This window comes from Elaeis guineensis, chromosome 2 (assembly GCF_000442705.2).
Source record: "Elaeis guineensis isolate ETL-2024a chromosome 2, EG11, whole genome shotgun sequence".
Lineage (NCBI taxonomy): Eukaryota > Viridiplantae > Streptophyta > Magnoliopsida > Arecales > Arecaceae > Elaeis > Elaeis guineensis.
This window is the reverse complement of record NC_025994.2, coordinates 93321403-93344129: the sequence shown is the minus strand read 5'-3', so window position 1 is coordinate 93344129 and position 22727 is coordinate 93321403. Positions and strand designations below refer to the sequence as shown.

Genomic DNA, 22727 nt, shown 5'->3' with positions numbered 1-22727 from the left:
ATGCGAAATCTGAACACCAAAAAAGAGGTACAGCAGCTCAACAGAAGAATCATTATGCTCAGCCAATTTATTTCTCGGTCGGCTGAGAGATGCCTCTCGTTCTTCAAAATCCTAAGGCAGGAAAAGGACTTCTCTTGGCCGGATGAGTGCTGGCAAGCCTTCGAGGACCTGAAGAGATATCCGACTTCTCCGCCTCTGCTTGTAAAACTAGAGGTCGGAGAAATGTTGTACCTCTACTTGGCTACCTCCCCAGAGGCGGTTAGCTCGGTGCTCGTCTGGAAGAACAAGAGCCGAATTTACCAGCTCATATACTACACCAGCAAAGTGCTCCACGAAGTTGAAACTCGATACTCGAAGGCGGAGAAAATGATATTTGCCTTGGTCATATCAGCACAGCAACTTCATCCGTATTTCCAAGCGCATGCCATCGTGGTCCTCATCGACCAGCCCCTGAGAGTGATCCTGCATCGCCCTGACACATCAGGATGACTGGTGAAATGGGCGGTGAGACTGAGTGAGTTCGACATTCAGTATCGACCACGACCTACTCTGAAAGCCCAGGTTCTGACCGACTTTATTGCAGAGTGCCCAACAACCGACCAAGTGTCGGGAGATGGGAGCTCCAAAGAGGCTGCGACCTCTGAATATGACCCCGGGTCAACCTGGGTATTGCACATCGATGGAGCTTCCAATGCTCGAGGGAGCGGGGTCGGGTTCCTGCTCACCAACTCGGAGGGAGTGGTTACCGAGTACGCTCTTCGATTCGACTTCAAGACCTCCAATAATCAAGCTGAATATGAGGTGCTCCTCGCTGGCTTGAGAGTGGCGAAGGAGCTCAGGATCGACAGCCTTAGAGTCTTCTCCGACTCCCAGCTGATTGCGGGGCAGGTCAGAGGTGAATTCGAAGCGCGGGATCCGACTATGGCAAAATATCTTCAAAAAGTGAGAGATCTCGTAGCACATCTTAAGTACTTCGAGATCTCCCACATTCGTAGGATGGAGAACACTCGGGCTGACACACTCTCCAGGCTTGCGACATCCGACTACGGCACTTTGGGTCGGACACTCATAGAGAGTCTCGAGCAATCGAGCATCGACAAGATTGAGGATGTGCTACAACTGGCGATCGAGCCGAACTGGATGGATCCGATCGTTCAGTATCTGACCGACAGAACCAACCCTGAAGACCCCACGGAAGCCAAACGACTCCGGTGGATGGCCTCCTAATATGTAATGATGGACGAGCGACTCTACAAAAGATCGTTCTCCATTCCCTTGCTAAAGTGCCTGGGACCGACAGACGCGGACTACGCACTCAGAGAAGTGCATGAAAGGATCTGCGAAAATCACTTGGGAGGCAAATTCTTGGCCTACAAAGTCCTACGATAGGGTTACTACTGGCCCACCATGAAGAAGAATGCAGTTGAGTTGGTTCGAAAGTGTGACCATGTCAAAAGTATGCCAACATACAACAACACCGACCCGCCAACTAGCTGACTCCCATTGTTGCCCCGTGGCCCTTCGCCTAGTGGAGAATCGACATACTCGGTCCTTTCCCTCCGACGTCCGGTCAAAGAAAGTTCATAGTCATCGCAATCGACTACTTCACCAAGTGGGTGGAGGGCGAGCCTCTGGCGCAAATCACTGAGCGCAAGATGGAAGACTTCGTCCAGAAATCCATCATCTTCAGATTCGGACTACCACACACTATTATCACCGACAATGGACGACAATTCGACAACCAAGACTTCAGAGAGTTCTGTGCGAGATTTCATATCGCACACAGGCTGACCTCGATCGGACATCCACAGTCCAATGGTGAGGTCGAAGTAACCAACCGGACCATTCTGTATGGACTGAAGACCCGACTGAACGAAGCCAAAGACCTTTGGGTTGAGGAATTGCACTCCGTCCTATGGGCGTATCGAACGACACCCCGTGTCCCGATCGGAGAATCTCCTTTCAACATGGCCTACGGGACGGAGGCAATGATCCCACTGGAGATCGGGCTACCATCGACTAGAGTTGAGCAGTATTGTGAATCGGGCAACTCCGAATGTCGGAGAGCCGACTTGAACCTCCTACCCGAACTCCGATGCGAGTTTCAACTCCATATAGCTTCCTACCGACAAAGAGTGGCCCGATACTACATGCTAAAGTTAAGCCGAAGTTTTTCAGACCTGGAGATCTGATCTTAAGAAAGACGGAAGTCTCGAAGCCTCTAGACCAAGGGAAACTATCCCCGAACTAGGAAGGATCCTACAAGATAGCGGACACCTATAGGCCGGGAGCCTACCGACTTGAGACTCTAGGAGGGGCGGCCATTCTTCGAACTTGGAATACCGACAACCTGAGATTGTACTACCAGTAAACTCTATATGCCCTTGTTCGAAATACAAACTCAGTTTCAAAACTCCAGAATCTACAAGTTTCGGCTCTCCAACTATGGGTCGGCGCTCGCCAGGAGTACGAGCCCCGACGCCCCGACTTGGACCGACGTTCCATTGGGAATCTACAACCCGATCGTCGATGACACATCGGACTCTTAACGAGAGTCGATCTATCTACGCTAGTGGAAGGCCGACGTTGGCGATGAAACCCCCCCTAAGTTGAAGCCGTGCTCCTTCCACAGTCAACTCTCGAGCAAGATGACTGGCTAACTTGCCGACTTGGCTCCGGCCAAGAAAGGCAAAACGCCAACATGACCAACGTCGCGTTCGTGACATACCGACCTGGTCACGATCGGTCGAAGGATATTCGGCTTACCACCATTTATCACACGTCATGACGTATACGCCCGACCAAGGTCCGGGCAATGGATACCTGACTTATCGTCGTTATCCTAACTAAATACGTCGGACACTATTCGACTATCAGACTCTACGGGATGATCGGGTCAACAAGCCACATCCGAAGGTCAGTCGACTCCCAACTCGACATACACGTCCGACCCAGGTCTGGGCGACGGACGCCCGACTTACACTCTTGACTATCGGATCCTATGACAGTCAGGATGCCGGTCTATAATCGGGGCTCGCTCTGTCTTTACCATGGTGCGCGCTACTGATTGTCTCATCTAACTACCCGGGATCTTACCGAACGTCCTAACGAGGTATGTCGGGCCTACGACTTATACGCTCGAGGGCATTTTGACGAAACATGCATTTCGAGATACATTTCAGGATACATGAAGAAGAAAATTGAAAGTTCTCAATTTCATTCAAGTATAAACTGAATTTACAAAATTGGACCGAAGCCTAATTACAAGTACATGAAATAAAAGCAAAAACAATAAAGTGCCGACTACTCATCGGAGTCAACCTCTTGGATCGGGAGAAGCTCGGGGGCGATCGGCGTGCCCGCTCGGGTCGGAGTAGGATCGAAGGTCGGTGCCGCCTCACCTTCAGTGACTTGCTTCGGAACGGCTTCCTCCACAGCAGTGTGATCTCCCGATGTTGGGTCGGCCACCTCTTCTGTGACTTGGCCCTCCGACCCTGGGAGAACGACGCTGCTGAGATCAAGCTCCGGATACAGACCCTGGACTGCATCTCGGGTGTCCTCGTACCCCACTCGGTACGAGGCAAAACCACTTTCCAGGATCTCCTCCCGATATTCATCGGAGCCGTGAAAGTCCTCCACTGCCCGACCCAGCACCTCCTTCGCTGACTCTGCCTCCACCTTCGCTATGTCTGCATTGGCTTGGGCGGTGGACAAGTTCTCCTCAGCCTTGGCAAGATTCTTCAGGCTCACCCTGAGTTGCTCGCACTCGGCCTCGAGCTCGCTGACGCAACCATCCTACTCGCACCACAGTCGGTGAGCGGTACGACCCTTATGCTTGGCTTCCTCATGGGCTGACTGAAGTTCGGCCTCCGAGGTAGCCAGGGCATCGGTAAGGTAGGAGATCTCCTCCTCGAGCCTCGCCTCCCGATCGATCGACAGCTTCAGCTGCTCGACCAATACCACCTTCTCAGCCTCGGCGGTCTCTGCCCTATCCTTCCAGGCCGCCCGAACGTCCCTGAACCTCCGGTATCCGGCCTCCAATTCGAACATGCTATAGATTAGCTGCAAACAAAAAAGCCGATCATCAGAAGGATAAAATAATAAGAACAACGATGAAGAAGGAAGACAAGGCAGAACTTACCTCGATCATAGTCGGGTAAAAGGAAGACAGCATCTCGATCACCGACCGAGTCTTCAGAGGCTCCCGATTGGCTGGGAGGAGGATCGCCTGACACAGTCTCCTAGCCAAGTTGTGGTTGGCCAGGGCCGACGCTCCCTTGAGGACCCAGATGTCGGACGACGTGGTGCGGTCCCCCGACCTCGTGTCATCCGTCGGTGTCATCGGGGCCTTCCCTCGACCAGCCGCCCAGGCCCGAAGATCGGGGAAGGAGGGAAAGCTCGAACTTGATTGAGCTCCCCCCGAAGCCGCTACAAGAGCTGCCGAAGGACGTTCGGGCTCCCGAGCTTCAACCCGAACCTCCTCCACCGGTGAAGCTGCCGACACTCCCTCGGCTACACCCTCCACCATCCTTCCCTCGGGTGGCACCGCTGGTGCCGACAGTGCAATGATCGGCTCTGACTGCTAGGCCGCCGACGTAGCGACAGTCGGGGGTGACGTCTGGGGCCTTTTGGGCGGTCGTGAAGGTCCGGCCCCAGACGCCGGCCTCTTTCTTACCGCATGTTGCCTGATTTTGACGTCCGTCAGTCTCATTCTCGATGGCGTACCTACAATTTCAACAAAAGAATTAGTATAAGTTCGGAGACAAATGAAAAGCTAAAAGACAACTGATGGGTCGAGCTGTACCTAGGTGGGGGACCAGGCTTAAGCCGGCATCATAAAGAGCTTGTTCGGTGACAAGCTCTCTCTGCTTCAGTACCGACATGTCTTTAAGTTGGTAGAAGTCCTCCCGGTCGTCTGCCTCCACTCGGCTATTTTCGTTCGGCCGAGTCAGAGGGTCGCCCCAACGGGAAGGGAACCTCCAAGGTGATGAAGAGGAAACAAAGAAAAACTGATTCTTCCACCCATGAATGGACGATGGAAGACCAGTGATGAAGGAAAAACCCTTCTGAGGATTGAAAAACCACCACCCTCGGGCTTTAGGGTATGGTCGGAGGATGAAGAACGTCCGAAAGAGGAAAATTTGGGGATTGGTTGGCAAAAGCCAACACAACAAGGCGAAGCTGACTATCAGTCGGACTGAGTTCGGTGCCATTTGCACCAGACAAAGTCCGTAATAGTCCAGGATGTTCCGGATAAACTCCGAAATCGAAAAATGAAGACCGGTCCGGAGGTCCTCGACATAAAAGGCCACCTGGCCCAGGGAAGGGTTGTTAACCCGACCCTCAGTCCCAGGGGCGAACAGTCGAAACTGCTCTGGGATACTATATAGCTCCTTGAGCCGATCGATGTTCGGCCCCGAAAGTGAAGAAACCTCCACCTCCGGGGTCGACCGAGAATCATCAGTCGGGTTCCCCGACTGACTTCCTTGAGGAGGGGTTCTGGCCATGATGCTAGAACCAAGGAAGGAGGATGAAGAAGAAGAAGAAAGAAGAAAATCCGAAGGAAGTGAAGGAAGCAAAAAATGCAAGGAGACAAAAGTCTCGAAGAAAACTTTTCAAGAATGAAGGCAGGGACAACTACCTGGGACAAAGGGGATCACTCGACCAGAATCTCAGCAACAGAACTGTAAAAAGTGAAGTTTTGGATACAAGTGACCCTATATATATAGTGCCCCTCGACGGTCAGGATAAGAGCACGCCCAACGAGGGTCTCCCGAAAGTTGACATGTGGCAGCATCTGGGCCCTCCCTTAGTCCGACGATTCGACGCTCCTGCCCCAGATCAAGCCACGTCGCCCCCATCCGCGCGACCGGCTCCGGCCCAATGACCTCCCGACACGTGGCAAGAAAAACTGCATCTCGGGATTAATTGACGGCGGTTCGCGTTCCCGACGGGATGCCTGACGGCGGCCCACGTTCCCAAGGGAACACCTGGCGGCGGTTTGCGTTCCCAATGAGATGCCTGATGTCGGAATCGTCCGTTGGTGAGGTCGGCAGAATCGGGCATGACGTGCTAAAAATCCACTCCTTTCGTCCGCCGCCGCCGCCCACGTGGTAACACGGGCCAACACGACATCAGACTCAGGAGTGGGGGGGGCAACTGTTGGGATATACTGACTGACCCCCGATGCCGACTCACCGACTGGCCCCCGACGCCAACTCACCCTCGGGACGGTCCGACCGACGACCGACGACCGACTCTACCCGTCCAACGGACGGACGACTCCAACAATGACTACCGACGATATCCAGCTCAGAGTGTGCCGGCCGAACAGGCCAACGCTACCTCCAACCACCCGAAAGGCCGAACCTACACCACCGACTTTCTGTCGGGTAGGGCAGCCGACGTTCGACTTCTACAAGCCATCAGGACGGCCGACTGTGCCCCCAAGTCACCACCCGACATCCAAATCCCGACGTATAGTCGGTCAGTCCTTCCAAATGCCGTACGACCGGCATGGGCTGCTGTCCTGCCAAGGACATGCTGCACGATCGCTGGGGGGCGTTGTCCTGCCAAGGACCTGGGGCACTGTCCTACCAAGGACATGGATTAATTCCAATGACTTGACAGCCCACCGACGATTTGACAACCCCCGGCTACTTGACAGCTCCCCAGTTGTCTACATCATCGGTGGCGGGACCATACCGCCTTCTACTATAAAACGAGGTAAGGCAACAACTTGGGGTAAGTCTGGAGAAATCTCGGAAGGCGCTCTAACTCTCTGAAGCTCTCTCGAGCTCTCCCTCTCTCCACCGCTGAGTCCCTTGATTCTTTTCTACTATTGCCTAGTCTCCTCTCTGACTTGACCGTCGAAGGGTCCTCGCCGAAGGCATCTCCAGTCAGTGTGGACTTCCCTTGCAAGTGCTCGTTCCCGACGACCAGGCCACGAGGGGATTGGCTGCAACAAATTGGATGGTTTTCTAACGCCTTTTACCAAGAAAGTAAAAAAGGCAGCATGCCAAGAATAATAGAAAGGGTAGAGATAAAGCTTAGCCACTATCGAGCATGAACAACATCTCACCTCATATGATAATTGCTCTATGGACAATTACATTGAAAGAGTAATAAAACTGGAGTAAAGTGAACTGTCTTAAAATCTTAAAAAAAAACTAATATGCAATAGATGAAAATTATCTTATTCATAAACAAGAAATTCAAATCAAGAAGAATATGTGAGACTTACCGCCCGTAGAAGAGAGCAAAGTGAGCAATACTTGATGTTAAACAAGCAAAGGTGAACCCTTTAGAATATGGATAGAAGATGCTGAAATAAAGCTTTGAATAGTTATTATATGCTGCTTCATCTAACTGTAGCTTCTCATCTATAATGCGTGAAATATTGTATTTTTGTCCATCAGCATCAAACATCTCTAGGGAGAAAATTGGAAACCTCTTGGCATTGTATACATTGGTCCAATATGATATGGGCGTAATAACATAGAGAATTATGATAAAGCCAATGAACATGTTACAGATCACAAACATTGGTGTGGCCAGTGGAGTTCCTAAGAAGCTGCTTGTGGTCATCCAGTCTAGGGCGAAAGATCCAAGCCCAAGCCCTTTTTGTCCAGAACCAATTTGTTGTGCAGTTACCGAGTCCTTCCATATCCAGCAAATGAATGATAACGCAGTGACAGAAGGAAAGAAATAAACCGGGACTATATGGTAAGCAAAACTTGAAACTGCAACTATGAGGAAGAATTGGAGTCTTGTTAGCTGACCCTTTCGTCTTTTCTCTGTCTCATGAATTGCTCTGTATATATCAAGAGAAAGATATCATTTTTTGTTTGCATAATATGAGAGAGACAGAGAGAGAGAAACACTTTCCTATCAATGGACACAACAGCAAGACAAGGTGGACAGAGAAAGAGAGCAACCTATAGAAAGACACGTCCACAAGCGTTGCAGGCCACCACATGTAGGGATTATGCACTAGGAACTTGGTGCAAACGCCGGCAAACCCATATCCAAGAAACTACACATGAAAGACGACGAGAAGAGAATTATGAGTAACATATTTCATTTATCATCAAATATTTTTGACCAAGGTTCTGAAAAGACACCAAAACAATCCTGTAGACGTCCAAGAAAGGCCTTTCCAACTACCAAAAGTAGCACATTAATACCAAATCAGTCGTTTCGTTGGTATCATGGATAAGTACAACGAAATTTTAGTTGTAACAAAAGCTTTGCATAATTTTTTTTTCTTATACACTACTAGAGTATTCGGTCCTTTCTTCCCTAAGAAGGATATATAATGAGCGAGAAATACCAAAGCAAGTCTCACTAGGTTAATTAGATTGTTCTCTTAAACAAGAATGTTGTTATAGCAAGTTCATATTTCTCCAAAAGTTAGAAAAATTCGATGAATTGGGTTTCATTTTTGGTAGAAAAAATTTAGTTATTTGCATTCGAAGGCAACTGCAAATATAGACGCGCATGAGTTGACAAATCTGCTGTGTTGGTATGCGTGTACATGCACGGACAGTTTAAGTACATAAAGTGGCCTATGTTACTAGATGCCTTCTATTTTCTTTAATTTTCTTTATATTTGTATTCTTTTCTTGAGCAAATTGGCAGTGGCACCATCATGTATGAGTATTCTTTTTTGAGAATACATGGATGATTACTGCTAATTGTTGGTGACTTATGCTTGCATTCTCATATCACTGTTATGATCTTCGAAGATCTCCTCGAATGAAAAACTATCTCCAGATGAATCATGTTTCCTTTTGCTACCTAAGAGCCGTTTGAGAACAAGATGTGCAATTTCCAAGACATGAACAATTTTGACCATGAGGAAAACTCATTGTCGCATTATTTGGCAGGTATATCATCTCGAGGATTAGAATTACTTTATTCTTTTGGCAACTTGGTTTTGTGCCTAGTAACTATAGACTCATTGAAGTAGTCCTAGTGGCAGGAGTTTGATATATCATTAAGCAAAAGAAATTTGAAAACCAACAAATCAAACCACCAAAAAGACACTTCCTATTTTCATAGAGCTAGCTTCAATGCCTATTAATTAATAGGGATGACATAAATAAAATTTGTTTCACAATGGACTGATATTTATGAGATAGAATCAATTATAAGCACATTATAGTTGTTCTCATTCTCTTGATTACGTGATATATTTGGAGAAATTAAAGGATAATAATGCAGTAAAAATCATTAGATTTCCTTCTAGAGAACAAAGATGACATGATTTGGTTTCTTCCATCTTCTTCTGGCTGAGGGAAGGGGGTTAGGATGTGGCGGTTTGGAATCTCTAAATGACCTGTCTCATCATTTAATTTAAATTTTCTGGGTTTTCAGTTCAATAATGTCACTTTGCTGATAAAATTTTGGAGGAAAAGAAACTGAAGGATGATGTTAACAATTAGAAAATACTACTGGAACTTTACAAGCTCAAATTGACATTAGTTTGCGCCTTGTTTTGGAACTTAGATCAAGCATTCAAGGGCTGCCATGTTTGGTCAAGAAAAGATACAAGAAATGAGCGTTGGAGAGTTTCTCGTCGTAGCCGTTCATTTTCCTAAGTAAAAGCATCAGAATATGGGTAGCAAGGTCATCTGATAGAAGTGCTATAAACTAGAGACATAAGATTAGATTAGATGGAAGCAAATATTATCATCATTGCCCCATCTTTTCTCACCAAAGATAAGGACGCCTGTGAAGTGCGACCATAATTCGTGAAGGCTCTACTGATGTGTCATGCATGGGTTCAATAAATCGACTCCAGTTATGTTAGAATTTGTTGCAAATTCCTGGTCATGAAACTTTAAGCACTATAGACTCTCCCCAAACCTACAAGGTTGGCTGGTGAGTTCGGAAACCTAGTTTGGTCATAGTTTTTGCTCATAAACCAAGGAACCACCCTTTGGAAGTCGCTAAAATTTCACAGAAGGATTTAGCGGATGGAGAATGTGGATGATAAGGACCACAAGATTTGGTACAAAAATCTGCACTTATCTTTTTAAGTTTTTAGGCTCTAATTACAGATTAGGTATTCAAATTTAAGACAATTTCATATAATATTTCACATAGTTACATGATGCCAATGTAAGCCACTATGCAAATTCAGTAGATTCAATCTGAAGCCCCAGGTTTAATACAAAGAACTGCATTCGTTTTTGAGGTACACGATATAACATATGCGGCAGCAGTTCCATATCAAGAAAAACAAAGAAAGAAAAGGATATAGAGCATCACATTATTGTGCCGAGCATGACTTAGTGTTTCCTTCATTCTTTTGCAGTAACTTCCGGGTGCTCCAGTCCTGATAGGATGCAGTTGATTTTTATTCTTATTATTGTGAATTTTCATGATAAATTGTGAATCTCAAAGACTGATTTGAATTTTGACTGTTAGTTTTTCTTCTTGTGTGAAGGCTTGGTAATTTTCTGCATTCAGAATCTCTCTTAATTTTACATTGTACTTTGGTATTAAACTACAAGTAATCCTATGTTGCCATCCTGAACATATAGGATTTCTCTGGGATCGTATCATTGTTTTTCTGATTAATTGAGACTGTAAATGGTGTATCATGCATCATAATCACCATCAGAATATAGTGATTTTGAGGTATTGATTCTATTTAGGTGATGAATCTTTGATCTACGTTTCCTAGTAATTCAATTTTATCTGTTTATGGGAAGTTATGATTAAATCATGCAACATGGCATGGGACAATGTGTTATTATATAATGGCTTTTCTTGGCGTAGTACAAGAGCGAAGGGCCACTTCAAGAAAGTGAAACATCTTCCTGGAGTGAACTTTGGTGATTTCAGATTTACCAATTACTGATGAACCGATTTTTGGAATTTAGGTTAAAATATAATTTTACTAAACTTCTTTATATACATGTTGATGAAATTGAGAAAGAATGTATGCAGATCATTTGGGAAAGATTCTTTCATTGAACATTTGAAGTTGACCAGCCGTAAACCAATTTAGCTGAAAGGAATGAAGTAATGCCTGAATATTTGTTTTAGAGAACTAGAGATAAATCCGTAGCTCTACTTTCAACTTAAAAGTAGCTCCTCAAATGAGTTGTATGTAAAAGTAGCTATTCATTCCAAACATAAGCTAAAAATAACTACTCATTTTTAGCTAAGATTATCTATATAATTTTATTCCCATATATTCTTTAAAATATTATAGTATTATATTATCATAGTACAATATTCTTTTATAATAATATAGTATTACATTATATTAGTGTAGTTTTTCTATATAATAATACAGTATTATTTTATTATATTATATTAATATAATATTCTTTTATAATAAAATAGTGTTACATTATCTTAATATAGTATTCTTTTATAGTAGTATAATGTTACTTTATTATATTATATTAGTATTGTATTCCTTTACAATAAGATAGTATTACATTATCATAGTATAGTATTCCTTTATTATGGTATTATTTTACAATAATGCAGTATCATTTTATAATAGTGTACTATAACTTTATGATAGTATAATATTATTTTATAATAACATAATATTACTTTTATTATAGTGTAGTATTGTTTTATAGTAGTGTAGTGTTGCTTTTATTATAGTACAATATTGTTTTGTAACTGTAAGGGCAAGTAGATCATTTCATCTCATTTGGATAGTTGCCTTTAAGTTATGTTTCAAATAGAAAAGATTGTTTACTGGAAACGTAGGTAAGTAGCTACTTTTAAGTTTAAATATAATTAGATAATTTTTATTAATTTTCTCTATTTATTTTACTTGAATGATATTATGATATATGTGTGTATTATCAATAACTCGATGTCACTAGAAAAATTAATACATATCATTAGCAATGTGTTCTAGTTCAAGCTTTATGGTTGTTTGGATATGCAGGAAGGATTACTATAAGATCAAAATTATGCATATAATAATAACATGATGTTAAAAAATAGGCCAACAAAGTAGGTTCTTATTCTCCTCATCTTGCTAGAGAGAGAAGCTCTGAGGAAATCTTTTACTCTTCAAGCTCCAAGACTCCTTTGCAGATGTCTACCTCCAACGATCGGTCGACCGACCACCGGCCCCCCTCTTTTCCCTTCCTCTCTCTCTCTCTCCTCCTCTCTCTTTCTCTCTCTCCCTCCCTCCCCCTCTCATTCTCTCTCTCTTTCCTCCCTTTTCCCATCTCTCTCTCCCTCCCTTTTCCTCTCCCTCTCTCTGTCTCTCCCTCTTTACTCTTTGAGTGCTAAGGACTCCTTCAATGAATTTCTTCCTCCTCGACCAGCCACCTTTTGGATCCATCTCTCTCCCCTTCCTCTCTCTCCCCTCCCTCCCCCTCTCGTTCTCTCTCTCCCTTTCCCCATCTTTGTCTCCTCCTCACTGTACCCGCCTTTCTCCGTCCCCCTCTTTTCCTCTCTCTCCCTCTCCCTCTATACTCTTTGATTGCTGAGAACTCCAACAGATTTCTTGCTCCATAGCCAGCTACCAGGCCTCTCTCTTCTATCTTCCCTCTCCCTTTCTCCCTCCCTCTCTCTCTAGTTCTCTCTCTCTTTCCCCACCCCCCACTCTCTCTTTCTTCCTCTTTGCTAGCCCTTCCATGTGATGGGCTTGTTTCTGACTGAGAGAAGAGTCACTCTCCCATCATCTTATTTTCTCTCTTCGTCAGCACTTCTGGACGGTGGGCCAGCTGAGCTTGGGCTCGATGCTGTTACATTTTAATGGCAGCCTCCTGATCCTTTTGTGCCATTTTTCTTATCGCCAGCTTGATTCGACTGCTAGGCTCCCTTTTTTGGCCGACAAACTCCTCCTTCTCTTCTCTCTCGATATCGCTACTGGATCATCATCGGTGTTATTCCTATTCCTTCCCCCCCCCCCACCTTCAACACCTAGGCATTGGCCAGCTCTTCTCCTAGCCAAGCATCCACCCTCTACTCTCTTTGTTGTCCGACTGTTATTGCCAACTGCCCTCAGAAGTGGATCTGTCATCGAACTCTCTTCTCAAAACTATTCCCTCTAGTATGACTAGCTAGTGTTAAAATATAATGTTTGTTCTTTTTAATTTCTAAGTTCTGCAAATTTTTATTTAGTTGTATGTTGGGTTCATGTATGGGCTCATATGTGGTTGGACTCATGTTATCTTAGTGGTTTATATATTGATATATGAATTTTTATAGGATGTGATAGCCTCACACATAAGAGATCTTGTGTACTAAGAAAAAAGAAAGAAAAAACCCTAGATCTACATTCTCCCCCAATTTTTCATCTCATTCTCCTCTTCAATCTCTTCCCAAATCTCATCAAGTTGATAAACAAATCCAACAAAAATGGTATCAAAGCAAGGAAGATCAACAAGATTTGAGTTTGAAGACAACAAGTGAAAAAGAGAGCACCATTCAAGAAGATCTCCATGGCAAGTTCAAACAACATGGGTATGAGCATCAATCAACCTTCTATTTTTATTTTTAATAGAGAAAATATGATTATTGGAGCATCAAGATGAAGATCTTCTTCATTTCACAAAAGATTTGAGATTTGATGGAGAGTGGGTATGAAGAGCCATCCACTCCAACTAACCAACAAAGAGAGCAAATGAAGGACTACAAAAAGAAGGATGCCAAAGTCCTCTTTTTCATCCAACAAGCGATGTCTGACAAGATTTTTTCAAGAATCATTAGAGCCACCAAATCAAAGGAGGCATGGGATATCTTACAAGAGGAATTTTAAAAGAATATCAAGGTAAGAACTGTCAAACTTCAAACTCTAAAAAGAGAGTTAGATAATTTGAGATTGCAAGAAAATGAGAAGTTGAAGGATTACTTCTTCAAAATTATGAAGATTGTTTTTATCAAATGAAGAGCTATGGTGAAACCATCATGGAACAAAGAATATGTGAGAAAATTTTGGCTAGTTTACCTCCAAAGTTTGATACCATAGTTACTATTATTGAAGAATCTAAAGATCTCTCTACTTTAAGTGTTCATGAGTTGATGGGATCTCTTGAAGCTCATGAGCAAAGATTGTTTAGGCATAAAGAATCATCATTAGAAAGTATCCTTTAATCTAAGCTCAAGATGTTTGACAAAAGTCCTCAAAGAGAACCGTCTAGTCATGTATAAGTTAAAGAAGAATCATCTAAAGGTGGAAGCCAAAATAGAGGAAGAGAAAGAAATAGGAGAGGAAGAGGAAGGAAAAAAAATAACTTTTCAAGAAATCAAAATAATGAGGGCACTCAACCTAGGTGCAATATATGTAAAAGATCTTCTCATGTTGAAAAAGATTATTGGTTTAGGGAAAAACCCTATTGTTATAATTGTAAAAAGTTTGGCCATGTTCAAAAAGATTATACGTACCAAACAAATGAGCAAGCACACTTCTTCAAAGAAAATGAAGGTGGCCAAAACATATTCTATGGATATCAAACCATGGAGGAGCAAAAAAATAATGTATGGTACCTTGATAGTGGATGTAGCTTTATGATAGTATAATATTATTTTATAATAATATAATATAATGTAGTATTATTTTATAATAGTGTAGTATTGCTTTTATTATAGTACAATATTGTTTTATAACTGCAAGAGCAAGTAGATCATTTCATCTTATTTGGATAGTTGCCTTTAAGTTATGTTTCAAATAGGAAAGATTGTTTACTGGAAACGTAGGTAAGTAGCTACTTTTAAGTTTAAATATAATTAGATATTTTTTATTAAATTTCTTTATTTATTTTACTTGAATGATATTATGATATATGTGTGTATTATCAATAACTTGATGTCACTAGAAAAATTAATACATATCATTAGCAATGTGTTCTAATTCAAGCTTTATGGTTGTTTGGATATGCAGGAAGGATTACTATAAGATCCAAATTATGCATATAATAATAACATGATGGTAAAAAATAGGTCAACAAAGTAGGTTCTTATTCTCCTCATCTTGCTAGAGAGAGAAGCTCTGAGGAAATCTTTTACTCTTCAAGCTCCAAGACTCCTCTGCAGATGTCTACCTCCAACGGTCGACCGACCGACCGTCGGCCCCCCTCTTTCCCCTTCCTCTCTCTCTCCCTCCTCCTCTCTCTTTCTCTGTCTCCCTCCCTCCGCCTCTCATTCTCTCTCTCTTTCCCCCCTTTTCCCATCTCTCTCTCCCTCCCTTTTCCTCTCCCTCTCTCTCTGTCTCTCCCTCTTTACTCTTTGAGTGCTAAGGACTCCTTCAACGAATTTCTTCCTCCTCGGCCAGCCACCTTTTGGATCCATCTCTCTCCCCTTCCTCTCTCTCCCCTCCCTCCCCCTCTCGTTCTCTCTCTCCTTTTCCCCATCTTTGTCTCCTCCTCACTGTACCTGCCTTGCTCCCTCCCTCTCTTTTCCTCTCTCTCCCTCTCCCTCTATACTCTTTGATTGCTGAGAACTCCAACAGATTTCTTGCTCCATAGCCAGCTACCAGGCCTCTCTCTTCTATCTTCCCTCTCCCTTTCTCCCTCCCTCTCTCTCTGGTTCTCTCTCTCTTTCCCCACCCCCCACTCTCTCTTTCTTCCTCTTTGCCAGCCCTTCCATATGATGGGCTTGTTTCTAGCTGAGAGAAGAGTTACTCTCCCATCATCTTGTTTTCTCTCTTCATCAGCACTTCTTGACGGTGGGCCAGCTGAGCTTGGGCTCAATGCTATTACATTTTAATGACAGCCTCCTGATCCTTTTGTGCCATTTTTCTTATCGCCAGCTTGATTCGACTGCTAGGCTCCCTTTTTTGGCCGCCAAACTCCTCCTTCTCTTCTCTCTCGATATCGCTACTGGATCATCATCAGTGTTATTCCTATTCCTTCCCCCCACCCCTTCAGCACCTAGGCATTGGCCAGCTCTTCTCCTAGCCAAGCATCCACCCTCTACTGTCTTTGCTGTCCGACTGTTATTGCCAACTGCCCTCAGAAGTGGATCTGTCGTCGAACTCTCTTCTCAAAACTATTCCCTCTAGTATAACTAGCTAGTGTTAAAATATAATGTTTGTTCTTTTTAATTTCTAAGTTCTGCAAATTTTTATTTAGTTGTATGTTGGGTTCATGTATGGGCTCATATATGGTTGGACTCATGTTATCTTAGTGGTTTATATATTGATATATGAATTTTTATAGGATGTGATAGCCTCACACATAAGAGATCTTGTGTACTAAGAAAAAAGAAAGAAAAAACCCTAGATCTACATTCTCCCCCAATTTTTTATCTCATTCTCCACTTCAATCTCTTCCCAAATCTCATCAAGTTGATAAACAAATCCAACAAAAGTGGTATCAGAGCAAGGAAGATTAACAAGATTTGAGTTTGAAGACAACAAGTAGAAAAGAGAGCACCATTCAAGAAGATCTCCATGGCAAGTTGAAACAACATGGGTATGAGCATCAATCAACCTTCTATTTCTATTTTTAATAGAGAAAATATGATTATTGGAGCATCAAGATGAAGATCCTCTTCATTTCACAAAAGATTTGAGATTTGATGGAGAGTGGGTATGAAGAGCCATCCATTCCAACTAACCAACAAAGAGAGCAAATGAAGGACTACAAAAAGAAGGATGCCAAAGTCCTCTTTTTCATCCAATAAGCGATGTTCGACAAGATTTTTTTCAAGAATCATTAGAGCCAGCAAATCAAAGGAGGCATGGGATATCTTACAAGAGAAATTTCAAAGAAATATCAAGGTGAGAACTGTCAAACTTTAAACTCTAAAAAGAAAGTTAGATAATTTGAGAATGCAAGAAAATGAGAAATTGAAGGATTACTTCTCCAAAATCATAAAGATTGTTTATCAAATGAAGAGCTATGATGAAACCATCACCGAATAAAGAATATGTGAGAAAATTTTGGCTAGTTTACCTCCAAAGTTTGATACCATAGTTACTATTATTGAAGAATCTAAAGATCTCTCTACTTTAAGTGTTTATGAGTTGATGGGATCTCTTGAAGCTCATGAGCAAAGATTGTTTAGGCATAAAGAATCATCATTAGAAAGTATCCTTTAATCTAAGCTCAAGGTGTTTGACAAAAGTCCTCAAAGAAAATCGTCTAGTCATGTACAAGTTAAAGGAGAATCATCTAAAGGTGGAAGCCCAAATAGAGGAAGAGAAAAAAATATGAGAGGAAGAGGAAGGAGAAAAAATAACTTTTCAAGAAATCAAAATGATGAGAGCACTCAACCTAGGTGCAATATATGTAAAAGATCTTCTTATGTTGAAAAAGATTGTTGGTTTAGGGGAAAACCCTATTGTTATAATTATAAAAAGTTTGGCTATATTCAAAAAAATTATAGGTACCAAACAAATGAGCAAGCACACTTCTTTGAAAAAAATGAAGGTGGCCAAAGCATATTCTATGGATATTAAACCGCGGAGGAGCAAAAAAATAATGTATGGTACCTTGATAGTGGATGTAGCAACGACATGACTGGTGACAAGTCGATCTTTATTTATATTGATAGTTCTTCAATCTCATAAGTTAAGATGAGAAATGGTACACTAGTCCAAGCAAGAGGCAAAGGGATAATTGCAATTGACATAAAAAAAGAGAGGAAGTTCATCCATGATGTTTTACTTGTTCCGGACTTAAGATAAAATCTTCTAAGTGTTGGACAATTGATTGAGCATGGGCACATAGTGCACTTTAAAAATAATGAATGTAAAATATATGACAAAGAAAAGAAAAAACAACTTATGACAAATATTAATATGGAGATTTTGCACTATGCAAAGAATATTGCATAGAAGATGGAGGTGAATGATGAGTCATGGCTATGGCACAAAAGATATGGGCACTTGAACTTTCAAAGCTTGAAAAGTCTACATCAAATGAATATGGTATATGGTCTATCGATAATACAAGACAAAAAAAAAATTTATGAAGGATGTGCACTTAGAAAACAACACCGAGAGGCATTTCCAAAAGAGCATGCATGGAGAGCCAAAGAACCATTGGAGCTTATTTATACCGACATATGTGGACCTATGAAAACTCTTTCTCATGTTGGTAACATCTATTTTATTATCTTCATTGATGATTACTCAAGAATGATATGAGTATACTTTATGAGACATAAGTCTGAAGCATTCACCATCTTTAAAAAGTTCAAAAATTTATGAAAAAATAAATTGAGCACTACATCAAGGTGCTAAGAAATGATAGAGATGGTGAATATAACTCAAATGAATTTGAAAAATTTTATGAAGATGTTGATTTGCAAAGACAATTGACCGTTGGCTACACACCGGAACAAAATGAAGTTACTGAAAGAAAGAACCTTACTATTTTTGAGATGCCTAGATCTATGCTCAAAGACAAAGGTCTTCTAAATTTTTTTGGATAGAAGCGGTGTATATGGTGGTGTACTTGATGAATAGATATCCAACAAAAACTCTCCAAAATAAAACACCATTTGAAGCTTGGTCTGAGAGAAAATCTTCGATGAAAAGTTTTAAATTTTTGGATGTGTATGCTATGCACATGTTCCAAAAGAGAAGAGGCATAAACTTGATGAAGTAAGTGAAAAGTGTATTTTTATTAGCTATAGTTCTAAATCAAAAGACTATAGACTTTTTAGCTTGAAGCACAATAAGGTGATTATAAAAAGAGATATTCTTTTTAATAAGAAGGCTACTTGGGATTGGAAGGATAAGAAAGTTGAAGAAAATATTGTTACTCTTGATGAAAAAATTCATAATGTCCAAAATAAAGAAAATAAGGATCAAGGTTCATCTCAAACTTCTCAAAGTGTAAATTCATCACCAACTTTAAGCTTAAGCTCATCTCCAAATTTCAATCCCACAAGAATGAGAAGCCTAGGTGACATTTATACCACTTGTAACTTTTGTATGATTGAGTTCAAAACTTATGAAGAAGCTATACATGAAGAAGTATGAAACAAGACAATGCAAAAAGAAATTGATGTGATTGAGAAGAATAAAACTTGAGAGCTAGTAGAGAAATCAAATAATAAAGAAGTCATTGGCTTGAAATAGATCTACAAGACAAAACACAATTCGAATGGATCCATTCAAAGATACAAAGCAAGATTGATAGTAAAAGGATACTCTCAACTATCTGAGATTAATTATCAAGAAACTTTTACATCGATTGCTTGACATGACACAATTTAGAACTCTCATTTCTATGACGATATACAAAGGTTGGAAACTTTATCAACTTGATGTAAAGTCGGCATTCTTAAATGAAATATTGGAAGAAAAAATTTATGTAGAACAACCTCAAGGCTTTATCATCAAAAGTCAAAAAAGTAAAGTGTATAAGTTGAAGAAAGTATTGTATGGGTTGAAGCAAGCATCCCGAGCATGATATTCTCAAATTGATGCCTACTTCAATGGGAAAGATTTTTAAAGAAGTTTAAGTGAACCAACATTTTATGTGAAGAAACAAGGTAATGATATTCTCATTGTCCTCTTTATGTTGATGATTTGATCATTACTAGTAATAATGAGAATATAATTTTGACTTTCAAAAGTAATATAATGAGAAGATATGAAATGAATGATATGAATTTGATCCATTATTTTTTGAAAATTAAAATCAAGCCAAGAGAAGATGATATTTTTATTTGTCAAAAAAATTATATAGAAAATATTCTCAAAAAGTTTAAAATAGAGAATTGCAATATTGTGGCAACATCTTTAGTAGTAAATGAGAAGTTCATAAAAGAAGATGAAAGTTATGAAGCTAATGTTGTGGCAACACCTTTAGCAGTAAACGAAAAGTTCATGAAAGAAGATGAAAGTGATGAAGCTAATGCATCACTATATCGAAGTATTGTTGGAAGGTTATTGTATTTCACAACTACAAGATCAGATATAATATTTGCATCAAGTTTACTTTCTAGATTCATGCAAAAACTAAGCAAAACACATTTTGGGGTGGCAAAAAGAGTCTTGAGATATATCAAAAGTACCAAAAATTATGGCATCATGTATGAAAGGTACATAAATAATCATGTGAAGTTATTTGGATTTTATGATAGTGATTGGGCCAGAAGCATTGATGATATAAAGGGCACATCAGGCTATACAATTTTCTTTTGAATCCGGTGTCATATCTTGAGTATCTAAGAAGCAAGACATTATGGCATTGTCATCTGCGAAAGTTGAATATATCTCAACTACTTTGATAGCACAATAAATAATTTAGTTGAGAAGAATACTAAAAGATATGGGTGAGAAGCAAGAAGAAGTCACTACACTACTTTGTGAAAACAAGTCTACCATTTCTATGACAAAGAATCCTATCTATCGTAGTCACAACAAGCACATCAAAATCAAATATCATTTCATAAGAGATGTGATAGAAGAAAAAGAAGTTGAAGTAAAGTATGTGAGGACTCAAAATCAAGCAGCGGATATGTTCACCAAGGCATTACCTAAAGAGAAATTTATCTACTTTAGAGACCTCATGGGCATTCAAGAACAATCATTAAAGGGGAGTATTAAATATAATATTTATTCTTTTTAATTTCTAAGTTATGTAAGTTTTTTTTTTAGTTGTATGTTGGGTTCATGTATGGGCTCGTATATGGTTGGGCTCATGTTGTCATAGTGGTTTATATATTGATGTATGAATTTTTGTAGGATGTGATAGCCTCAAATGTAAGAGGCCTTGTGTACTAAGAAAAAAGAAAGAAAGAACTCTAGATCTACATTCTCCTCTAATTTTTCATCTCATTCTCCACTTCAATCTCCTCCCAGATCTCATCAAGTTAGTAAACAAAGGCAACAGCTCCGCCCTCTTTCCCCCTTCTCTCTCCTTTCTTCCTCTACGTAAAGGGTGTTCTTTCTTCCTTCTTTTTCTTTCTTCTCCCTCTGATTCGAGAATAAAAGGTGGCTTCTTCCTTCTTACTCTCTCCTTCTTTTTTCAGTGTTGGTCACTAGTTGGGCCTCTTCTTTTCATCTTTTCCTCTCAACGGCGCCTAGGACATCGCTGGCTAATTTGACCATAGGCCAACATGGGAGGCTAGCTGAATGGGGCTTGTTTGAGTGCTCCATGTCTATCTGTCTTTTGAAGGCCGATTTAATGGTCCACCATACTCCATCTTCCAATGGTAAAATGGAGGCTTCAAATTTTAAAGTATTTTGGTCATATAGGTGATTTGAATTTCAAATGGATGTCAGGGGAAAGTTGAATTTGAATTTCAATTGTTGATAGGATGTTGGGGGGGGGGGGGGAGGGTTCCTTCTTTTTTGCATACTTTCTCTTTTGTATTCTCTTGATGGATTTTTTTCCTCTTTTTTTATCAAAAAAATATATATAATAACATGATGTTCCCATCTTTATGCACTTACATACACTATGACATAATCGGGCATCAAAACAGGTATCATTTCTTTTATCACCGAAAAATAAAAAAGAAGAAGAAGAAGATACATGTATCATTTTGATTACAACCAAATAAGACAAGATCTGTGGATGAACCTCACCTGAGTTGCAATCACCACGAGAAAAGCCGGCAAGGGTCGAACATTCCTGTGGTAGAAAGCCTTCACCACGGCCACAAGCTCAAAGGCATAAGGGAAAATCGAGCCAGCGTTTGCCAGAAAGGAGAGAAGGCAATGCTCCTTCATGTTGAAAGGCCCTGGATTCAGCGAGAACGACCACAGCGTCCCCGGTATCCTCACCTGCTTTCTCGGTAGACGCTTGGCCATTAACTTCGCGATGAAATACAGTATGATGGTGACGCACTGTGATGGTATGTATACAAGTGCTTGGCGATAATAGAAGTACTGGTTCAACATGGAAAGGATGATGCAGCCGGGGATCCCCAGAACCCATGTTCGGAATGTCAGGACCGGCAGCGTGTTATCGTCGGTCGGTGGTACGGTCAGCCGCACCTCCTCGATAGGGGAATCGTTAATTACACCTGAAAATTATGCCATCATGTCAGTTTTTTTTCTTTTTGAAAGAAAAACCATCGCGTGAAGTTAATGATATGTGTATGTAGAGATCGAGATTGAAGGAACAAGACATGGACGTGAAAGGTTACTGCTGCTCTATTACCTTCTTCTTTCTCTGCCATGGAGATTGGGGGAGGTGCGATATGGCGTCTTCTTCTTGCTTTTCTTTTTTTCCGTAAGAACGGGCTATTTAGGGTTTTATTGGACGAGAAACATACTTTCCAAAACTGAAGTCGGAGGGTTTAGGGGGACGCACAATTCAAATTTTGGCAAAAATACAGCGGATAAAAATATAGTAATTACCTTACAAATATATACATGTAATAATAATTGCAGATCCTCTCCGAACCTGTCGGCATGATTAAAGGAGAGATTGTCGAATTTGCAGTATGCCTTCATCTCCTCAAGGGCTTATCTTGCACCTGGTTTTTCAAAGAAAGTTTTCTGATGTTAAGCACCAAATGACCATCGAGTGTTACATTACATCATCCTACTATAATGCAAATGCGTAGCAGATTTGATTAGATGCAAGCTAGAAAAACAATGACATAAAACAAAATAACACAAGAACTATGAAGACAAAAAAAAAAAAAAAATCTCTCATTAAAGCGTCCAGTGTTATAATACAACAATCCATTTTCGAATTAAATCACCATGCCCATCCAAATCCGATTACATGTAAGCTATGTATATAAATAAAAAGAAATAAAACAAAATAAGTTAAGAGCTATGAAGACAAACAATCTCCCATAGAGCATTGAGTGATATA

General features: G+C 41.1%; 2 protein-coding genes across 2 annotated transcripts; one reads left to right on the top strand and one right to left on the bottom strand.

Moving 5' to 3' along the window:
- On the top strand, nucleotides 1-489 carry LOC140855318 (uncharacterized). Its single transcript, XM_073251193.1, has one exon. It carries the CDS (start codon nucleotides 1-3, stop codon nucleotides 487-489), a length of 489 nt encoding a protein of 162 aa, XP_073107294.1.
- A 6750-nt stretch (nucleotides 490-7239) lies between these two features.
- LOC105055460 (oligopeptide transporter 5-like) lies at nucleotides 7240-22080 on the bottom strand. Its single transcript, XM_010937277.3, has 4 exons — nucleotides 22062-22080; nucleotides 21485-21924; nucleotides 7938-8035; nucleotides 7240-7813 (listed from the first exon to the last, which is right to left on the bottom strand). The coding sequence occupies exons 1-4, from the start codon at nucleotides 22078-22080 to the stop codon at nucleotides 7240-7242; spliced, it is 1131 nt and encodes a 376-aa protein (XP_010935579.2).
- Nucleotides 22081-22727: the final 647 nt, after the last annotated feature.

Excerpts from the sequence above, each read along its gene's own strand:
- LOC140855318 (XM_073251193.1), top strand. The coding sequence starts at position 1 with ATGCGAAATCTGAACACCAAAAAAGAGGTACAGCAGCTCAACAGAAGA.
- LOC105055460 (XM_010937277.3), bottom strand. Across the intron at positions 8,036-21,484 it reads TCGTGGTGATTGCAACTCAG|TTTCTTGGATATGGGTTTGC; the intron begins GTGAGGTTCATC and ends TTTCATGTGTAG. Across the intron at positions 7,814-7,937 it reads GTGGACGTGTCTTTCTATAG|AGCAATTCATGAGACAGAGA; the intron begins GTTGCTCTCTTT and ends TGATATATACAG.